We start from the raw sequence: 8,984 nt of genomic DNA on the forward strand, positions 1-8,984 counted from the left end.
GTGTGTGTGTGTGTGTGTGTGTGTGTGTGTGTGTGTGTGTGTGTGTGTGTGTGTGTGTGTGTGTGTGTGTGTTGTGTCAGCAGGCAGGACAGCCTTCCAGCACAAGGGCCATCTTGATCCGCCCCCCTGCTTGCACAAACACTAAATGCAGGAGTTCCAACTAGGGATGGCACTTGCGCTTGAGGCCGTCAGCGCCGCAGCAGCCGCTGGCCCCGCCACGCCGCGCACGTCAGAGGCAGCCGCCGCGTGGGGCGCGCCAGCGCTTGAGGCCTTGGCGGAGGCGGTTGCTTCGGTGCTGCGGGAGCGGCGGGAGGAGCTTGGCCGCTTGCTGGGGCTGAGCCTGCAGGAGGCCTTCCTGGTGGGGCGGTCGGGGCAGCAGATCCTCTCAGCATCTCTACCTTATGCGTTGAACTCACGATGTGCACATTGTGGCCTGCTGAGCACTGCTTGTTCGGCAGGCTGTGAGCCTCGCATATGCCCACCTCGGATGCAGCAAGGCGCGGCATGACCTGTATGTCGTGCACAAAGAAGACTGCCTTGCGTTATGCACCATCACACTCACCAAACAGGAGCTGCTGCAAGAAGAGGCAGGCTGCGAGTCGCCCTGCGAGCAGCTGCTGGGCGGTGCTGATGTCAGCGATGACTCGTGGCCGGCTCTCGACAGCTGGGCCGATGCCGCCGACCTGCTCGCCTGCTGCTGCGCCACAAGGCCACCAGGCAGCTGCGGCAGCAGCACGTCAGCCGCCCTGGGTCCCCTTCGGCACCAAACCTCTGACGCCATCAGCCATGAGCGCTCTGAGGGCGGCGTCGGCGTGGCCAAGCGCGGCGGAGGAAGCGGGAGAGGCGAAGCAGCCCGAGGCGGCTGCGATTTGCCGCGGACCAGCTTCAAGCGGAATAACAGCAGCGAGCGGACGGGGCGCAGGCACGCAGCCGGCGGCGGCGGGATGGGCCTGGGCTGGACCGCTGGCACTCCGCGCTCCTCCTGTGCCCGCGCAGAGGCATCCGAGCCGCACACGGCCGGGTCCCCTCGTGCAGCGGCGCGGCAGCGATCGACCAGGCGCCCCACGGAGCAGGGGGATCGCCCCGCGCGCATCAGCGCGGCGGCGCATGCGCTGCTGGCGTTTGTAGATGGCGCGCTGCAGCGGCTGCCTCTTTATCATCCCACGTTGCAGGTGTGTGGTGATGTGGTGGGTGGGTGGGCAGCCCGGCCACATGACACGCCTAGGACGCATGCCGTTGCGGTTGCGCCAATCAGCCAGGTCATTGTATGAAGTAAACTTCGAGACTGCCTGCTCAGCGCAGCAACCAAGGCGGCAAGCGTGCGCCCCGCTCACGCGTGGGTGCACGCACGCATGCACGCATTCACGCAAGCACACGTTCGCTGCTGCGGCATCTTCTGCGCAGGCACCGGTCTGCCTGGCGCTGGTGGACGCCCTGGGGGCTGTCCTGGACGACAGCGCTCTGCTGCTACCGCCACAGGCCCTAGGGCCACCAGACGGCTGGGAGCAGCCGGAGCCAGCGGCGCTGCTATTGCACGCGGCTCGCGCGCAGTGCGTGCATCGGCGGCTGCAGTCGATGGGCCCGCTGGTGCAGGCGATGGCGCAGCGCCAGGCACGGCGCTCCTTCGACGGCGCTGCGGCGGATGCTGGATCCAGCAGCTTGGAGGTGCCGGGCGGCCACAGCAGCGGCTGGGTGGAGCCCGATGATGGGCTCGGTCGTGTGGAGCGGCGGCTGGCGTCTGGCCACGCCGCGCTGCTGGCGCGCGCTGCGGAGCTGGCTCCCGCGCTGCAGCAGGAGGTGTCAAGGGTGCACGTGTCTCTTGTGGAGACAGCGGTCGGCGCTGCGCTCGACACCACCTCTTGGGCCTCGCTGCGGCCGCCGATCAAGAGCACCGGCTGCGCCGGGCCTGCGGCGCGGCTGTGGCGGGTGCAGCTTCTGGGCTTGCTGCACACGGCACGGCAGGCGCTGGCGCCCAGCAAGGTGGCGGAGGTCACAGGAGAAGTGAGTGATGTCGAGCGTGCTGGGTGGACATCCCTTGCAACATCACTGTACGTTTTGCCGTCAAATGCTGCGGCTGGTCGGCGCTTTGCTCCCTGTGTTGTGGAATGGCACGCTTAGCATGATCACTGACCGCACATACAGTCAGCATCTTTGCTCACTGCCAGCAGTGTGCCCTGCTCGCGCCCGGCCCCTGCCCGGGCTTCCCAGGTGCTCGTCCAAAGCCTCCGCATTACGCTGTTGCCGCGATACCTGGCGGCGGCGCCGTCACCCGCCCGGCTGCCTGGCTTCTGCGCGGATGTTGCTGTCGTGTGCACCACTGCATGGGAGCTGTGCCGGCCCCTGGGGGCTGCGGAAGGTGCGTCGCGCGCATGCACCTGTGGTTGACAGCGGAATTCGGAACCTGCCCTGCGCACACAATGTTAGAGCTTGAGCAACCAGCTTGCTATGCCTGACGTGTCCGCCAACAAACTTGTTGATCTTGTTCCTGCCGGTTCCTGTTTGCAAACCCTTCTGTTGCCCAACGCTGCCAATTGAACGGTTGTGAGCTGCAGAGATGCGAAGCACAGGCATGTGGCTCACCCCCTGCATTCTTGTGATCCTTCGTTCGTTTACGCGCACAGAGGGCAGCTGTGCTGGAAGGTCCCCGCGGGAAGGGGGCGCTGCTGCTGGCACGGCGTCGTCACGCGGCGCTGATGACACAACTGCGCAGAACCGGGCGGCGCAGCCCCATGCCGGGATTTCAGGCGTGGTGGTGCAGGAGGTGTCGCAGCTGTGCTGCCACCTGTGCGTCCATGCAGGTGGGATTGAGCGCTGGTGGATTTTGCCACGGTGTGGGGATGGGAGGACGATTATCCTGTTTTACAGCGTGCTCTATCAGTTTTCGATGCCGCTTTGCTGCGCAGCTCACTCCACTGGCGGGTGTTTTTGCCTAGCACCTGTGTACGAGGCTCCCTCCGACCCCTGTCCTTCAACCTGCCTCCCTTGGCCACAGGTTCACTGACAGAGCAGCGTGGGGAGGCCGCGCCTGAAGATATCAGCGTTCCTGCTCACCCCGGCAACTCTGCGCCCAGAGATGCTGCCTGGGCGTGGGTGGGGCCTGAATTGCACTCCCTGCTGCAAGCTAGGGCGCCGCTGTGGCAGCAGCAGCCCGCTCGGTGGCCCTTCGACCCGTTTGAGAGCTTGGGGCTGGGGACCTCAGCGGACGACGCAGCGCCCATGCAGTGGCTACAGGCAGGCAGGGCCGCCACCACAGCAGCCAAAGCTGTGCAAGCGCTGGGATCATTGGCATGATGAGCCCACAGCGTGGGCTTTCTTGTAAGCGCAGTATTGCCTCTGTGGTGTTGCCTGGGCCACACCTTTCTGCATGCTACACCTCAATCCTGCCGCGAGGGATGCTGCTGCTGTTGCTGTAGCTTCCCCAGGAAGGGGTGCCATAGTCTGCCACGAGCTGCCTGCCTCACGTGATGCCACCCTGGGATGTTGCCGCTGCAATTTGCTGTCACTTCTTGCACAACACTCTTGATGACCCGGCAGCAATTGGCACAGCAGCAGCAGCAGCAGCAGCCCTGCCAGGCGCATGCCCGGTGCTGTTGCATGGCAGGTGTGACTGCCTGAAAGGAGCAGCGCATCACACAGTGCAATCATACTGAAAGCCACTGACTACTTTACACACATACAAAGAGGGAAGTTGAGCAGTAAAAGAACGTCGCGCCGTCAGGGCGCATTGGGAAGAAAATGCGCCCCCATCACGCAACAAGTGTGAGCCTCTGGGCCCCAGCCAACTGCGGTGGAGCGGCCTCACTCGCCCCCTCTCTCACTCGCTCTCACATGCAAGCACACCTGCCCGATTGCGGCCTCATGCCGTAGCTATGGGTGCAGCCCTATGCGCAGAGCTGGACGTCCAGGAGCTCCTCCTGCGGTCGGGTGTGTGTGTGTGTGTGTGTGTGTGTGTGTGTGTGTGCGTGCGTGCGTGCGTGCGCGCGCGCGCGCGTGTGTGTGTGTGTGTGTGTGTGTGTGTGTGTGTGTGCGTGTGTGCGCGCGCACTTGCGTACACGCGCGCGCGCATGTGTGCCGACAGGGGTGAGTGCAGGGCAACGGCTGGGTAAGAGTTTGGCATTGGTAGGACAGGTGGAGACTGGCGGGGCGCTGAGCCAAGGCTGCAGCGCGTCACGCAGCACCTCCAGTTGTTACTTTGCCGGCATCAGCTCACTATGCAAGCAACATATGCTTGCGCAATCTGCTACCTGCCTGCCTTGCCACCTCAAAGCATCCTAACGGTGCCTTCGCCGCTGCATAGACACACACCGGGGACCCGCCCTGGCACAGCCGCCCTGTTGAGGCAAGCCCCAGCTGGTTTTTGCGGCGCACCTCCTTGCAGGTGACGACCTCAACATCGCTCTGGGGGTAAGCCATGCACAGCAGCGTAAAGCCCTTCTCCTCCACATCTTCGCTGAGCATGCAACCAGTCTGGTCGATCTGCCCCTTGACCTGAACAGTGGAATTGTGAGGGGGCGGCGTACAGCCGTTGGACCCAAGGTGGGACTGGCCAGCAGCCACACATCCACAGCCTCTTTGCTGCCCAGCCTGCAGCCATACTGCACGCTACGGGGCGAACAGCACTTACTTTTGTGTTTGGGGTTCAGAGCCGCGAACAAGCGGTCCAGGCAGGCCCTTGCTGACAGGTATGATTGGTGATCAAATCGTCTCAGCATTACTCACCAGCTTCGCAGGGCAGGTCATGCATACCTGCAGACCACCGGTTGATTAAAAGGAGGCCTCAGAGCGGTTTTGCAAGCAACATGCGTGCAGACAAGCACGTTGCGTGTGTGCTGCCTGCAGGCCTGCACAACCAGCGCAAGGGCGTCTCTTCGCTGCATCCAACTTCCCCTATGCACTCACTGCGCCTGCTGTCATTTGGCGCTTGTGGCCGCACTGACGCTACACCCCTTGCAACAGCCTGGATCTACCGGTGCCACGTTCCGCATGTTAGCAGCTTCTGTGCATGCTGCAGCAATGCACGTAATTCCCCAGCGCCCTTGATGGAAAAACAAGTTGCCGAACCACCTCGCTTCCAGACCCACCCCAAGGTTGCAGTCGTGCGGCAGGTCAAAGCCCTTGTCCAAAGCTGCCTGCAAAATGGTTTGGTCCTGGGGCACGTCCAGGGTCACCGTCTTCCCCTCGTGTGTCACAGTAACCTGGGAGTGCCGTCAACGTGGGCCATTGTCGGTGCGGTTGGCAAAAGCGAGCAGCTGACAGCTCGCATACACTTGACCAGGGCTGGTTTGTATGTGCAGCTCTGTTCGTCTGCCTTGACAAACAGTATGACTGTACACTATCACATGCCTTCTGTGAGCACAGCAAGCAAGCAGGCTGCGGAATCCGCCTACGATCTCTTGCGTCACTCCGGCGCCTGCTGCGCCATTGCCGCATGATCCGCCGGGGCGCTATCGACAGCACCCACATGCTGCGGTGCGGTGATTGCTACATTTGATTGAGCCGCATACCTGGTGGGCACGAACAGCCACAAATGGCCGGCGAGAGACCCGAAGGACCGCGGCAGGCTTGCTGGTAGAGCAGCCGAGCGAGCTGCCAGCGCGAGAGCTGCTGAGAGAAAGAGGCATATTTGCAGTTTTTCCGATTTTGCCGCTGAGGAAATGCGAGCTACTGAAACAGGTCCGACACCAGCGAGTCTCCTATGAACGTGCTGCCTGCGGAACGAGCGCGAACGCTGCGATGTATGACACTGATGAAACGGATGTACATGCCTACATGTGGAGGGGCAGGCTGTGGAGCGAGTGGGCATGGATGGGAGCTCAGGAGACAACTTGAGCGCATGCACGGCGCTGGCCAGGAGAGTGTCGCAGCCACCAGTCAGTTTCCATGCAGCTTTGTAACGGCGAAGATCAGGTATGATAAAGTGCTCGATCACAACTGGTTACCTGACTGCACTGGATTGCGGATACAATCAACCAACTCTCCGTCAACAAGGCGACCCTCGCAAGCTCCCAGGTGGGCCGCGCAGCAAATGCTTGCGAGACTCGCTCTGCCATTACAAAGGCCGCCACAGGCCGCCCACAGTACAGTCACTCAAGAAAGGATTTGTTAGCCGCTCTCTCGCGCTCCTGCATTTGAAAGCAGCCACCATCAGGCAACTGCCGGGTCACAGCTCAGTGTCCTGCTTGGGCGGCGCGGCCGCCAGCGCCGCTTTGAGGGCCCTCACGTAGTCCCCCTTCTCAAAACAGCCCCGGCAGTCCACGCCACGCGCGGCGACCACCGCCTTGAGCTGCGCCACCGACAGCGCGCCCAGGTCGGTCGAGGCGTCGACGGCGATTTTGCTGCTGCAGACCTTGCCGCCGGCATATTTGCCCAGCGCCCGCTGCAGCGGCTCCGACTTGAGAACGCCCGCGTACGCCTCCGCCGTCCGCAGGTCGCCGTTGCACACCAGCGCCACCGCCGGCGCCGCCTTGCCCTCGAGCGCGGGCCCGAGTGCTGTGACGACCTCCTGCACCGCCTGCTGCTGCTTGCCGGACAGTGCCCCGGGCGCGCGCAGCACGCCAAAGGCCGCCCTCCCCCGGTACGCGGAGGACAGCGCACGCAGCAAGCTGGGCGCCTCCGCCTTGTCCGTGAGCAGCACCACGCACAGCCCCCACGCCGCGCGCTCCGCGCCGCCCCCGCGCTTCGCGCCGCTGCCGCCGCCGTCACCGCCGCAGCGCACCAAAAACGAGTCCAGGTCCGCCCTCCGGCTCAAGTAATGCACCGAGCTCGGGATCAGGGAGACCGCGAAGTCCGCGATGTCCTTGGCGCCCCGCTGCCCCTGGTACTCCACCCAGCCGTCCGCCCCGGCGCGTGGCGTGAGCGCCTTGATGGTTGGGTAGCCCTTGACGCCGTGGCGCTGGCAGAGCGCCTTGTGCGCGTCGCAGTCAACAGCGCCCACATTGACAACGCCCTTGAGCTTGGCCGCGACCTGCTTCCACTTGGGGGCCAGCTGCTGGCAGTGGCCGCACCACGGCGCGTAGAACTCCACCTGGCCGTTTTTTAATGGTGTGTGTGTGTGTGGGGGGGGGGGGCGCTGTAAGCGAGGCACGCGATGGTCCGCGTGCTTGCAAGCTGCGGAAAAGCAACAACACCTTGCATGCGTGTGCGTGTGCGCAGGGCGGACCAAGGTGCTTATGTATGTGTGTGTATATGTGTTGTGTGCCCGTGCGTGTGTGTGTGTGTGTGTGTGTGTGTGTGTGTGTGTGAGTGTGTGTGAGTGTATGTGTGTGTGTGTGTGTGTGTGTGTGTGTGTGTGCGCGTGCGCACATTTATGTATAGTAAAGTGCAGGAGAGTGTGTGTCAAGAGAGTGTGTGTAAACATGCATGCAGAACAAACCCTGCACACACATACGTCGCAACAAACCACATATGAACAGCGCATGCTGTCACATGTTTCAGCATCCACGCCCCTCTCAACCGCAACTCCCCAGCATTCGGCGGCCGTCCCCAGCATTCGTCGGCCGTCGATAGCAAAATGCCCGCCCGCCTGGCAGCCACTGCCCCAGCCCCACTCACCAGCCAGACCCAGTCCCCGCTGCCGTCAGGGAAGGTTTCAGCGCCGAGCTCCTGCACTGCAGGGTCACCGCCATACAATGATGCCGACGCGCCCCCGCCACCACCGCCCATGCCGCCGCCACCCATGCCGCCGGGGAAGCCGCCTGCTGGAGACGAGGGGCGGCAGGTGCGAGGCGCGAGCGTGTGTGCATGTTGTGATTGCAGGGGAATGTGAACGCATTCGCGTGCCTACACGATCAAAGAGTGCCAATACATTTTGCAGCCCGGGCGTAAACCAAGCACGTGGTGATTGCGTCGTCCCCTGCGGCAATAGCACTGTCGGCGTGATCCAGCCTGTTGGGATGCCATGCAACCGCACACCTCCGCCGAAGCCTCCCCCAGGGAAGCCGCCGCCTGGGAAGCCGCCGCCGGCCCCACCGTGCTGTCCGCCGCCATTCCCAAACTGGAACTTGAACCCGCCGCCGCCGCCGCCCCCCCGGCCGCCGCCGCCGCCGCCGCCGAAGAACATGTTGAACATTTCAAAGGGGTCGCCGCCCTGGAATTGGAAGCCGCCGCCAGGGCCGCCGGGGCCCCCGGGACCGCCCCGGCCCGCCTTCAGGGCGTCCTCGCCCAGCTGCGCAGGGAACGTAAAAAGCGGAGAAATTTAAGGGGTGGGGGTTCAAACACAGGGCAACCGACACCGACGACGGAAAAATTGGCCGCCCGCCGCCACGCGTCACGCACGCGTTGCATGTTGCCGTCGCGTCGCCCGGCGTCTCAGCCCGCCTCAGCCCTTACCCCGGCCCTCTCAGCGCAAGCCCCCCTCAGCCCCCCCTGCTCGGCCGCCGCTTGGGGGGATCGCCCCCCCCCTCGTCAGCCGCGCCCATGCGTGCCGCCCACCTGGTCATACATCCGCCGCTTTTCGGGGTCTGACAGGACCTCATAGGCCTCGGCCACCTCCCTGAACCTGGCCTCCGCCTTCTTCACCTTGTCTGGGTTGCGGTCCGGGTGCCACTTGCTGCGCACAGCAACAGCAACCAGGCGACGCGGCGCGTGCGCGTGTAAGCGGGACGGGAGCGCTGGGGAGGGTGGCGCGGGCCGTCCGCACGCAGCCGTGGCGTGCAGCCCACAGGCGCCGCCTCATGGGGTGCGCGGCTGCCAAAAACCCGCCGCGCGAGGCGGCGAGCAGCGCGCGCCGGCGCCATAGTGCACGGACGACACGGTGGCTTCAGCTGCCAGGGCACGGGGCCGGGCAAATGCTCACAGCGCCTGCTTTTTGTAGGCCTTCTTGATAACGCGGTCGTCCGCATCTGGCGGGATGCCCAGGGCATCGTACAGCCGCGTGCTCCTGCGGCGACGGGGACGCACAGGCGGCGGGGCGCGGCACCAGGGGCGAGCGCGAGCGCCGTCAGCAGCGGCGGGTGGGCTGCAAACACGTCTGTGCGGGCTGACGT

At 64.3% G+C, this 8,984-nt stretch overlaps 2 protein-coding genes across 2 annotated transcripts in view; one reads left to right on the top strand and one right to left on the bottom strand.

Annotated features, from left to right (window-relative positions):
* The window catches only part of MNEG_6528 (hypothetical protein), a gene marked incomplete at both ends in the record, with an annotated part of 4,437 nt that extends 1,436 nt beyond the window's left edge, over positions 1-3,001 (top strand). The window contains 4 exons of the mRNA XM_014044996.1: positions 152-358; positions 570-1,172; positions 1,405-2,001; positions 2,993-3,001. Coding sequence (XP_013900450.1) covers positions 152-358; positions 570-1,172; positions 1,405-2,001; positions 2,993-3,001 — 1,416 coding nt within the window. The remainder of the gene's footprint in view (positions 1-151; positions 359-569; positions 1,173-1,404; positions 2,002-2,992) is intronic.
* A 3,159-nt stretch (positions 3,002-6,160) lies between these two features.
* Positions 6,161-8,984, bottom strand: part of MNEG_6529 (protein disulfide isomerase family A, member 6) — a gene marked incomplete at both ends in the record, with an annotated part of 3,425 nt that continues 601 nt past the window's right edge. The window contains 5 exons of the mRNA XM_014044997.1: positions 6,161-7,024; positions 7,552-7,694; positions 7,969-8,164; positions 8,431-8,548; positions 8,795-8,878. Coding sequence (XP_013900451.1) covers positions 6,161-7,024; positions 7,552-7,694; positions 7,969-8,164; positions 8,431-8,548; positions 8,795-8,878 — 1,405 coding nt within the window. The remainder of the gene's footprint in view (positions 7,025-7,551; positions 7,695-7,968; positions 8,165-8,430; positions 8,549-8,794; positions 8,879-8,984) is intronic.

This window comes from Monoraphidium neglectum, assembly GCF_000611645.1.
Source record: "Monoraphidium neglectum strain SAG 48.87 unplaced genomic scaffold scaffold01068, whole genome shotgun sequence".
Lineage (NCBI taxonomy): Eukaryota > Viridiplantae > Chlorophyta > Chlorophyceae > Sphaeropleales > Selenastraceae > Monoraphidium > Monoraphidium neglectum.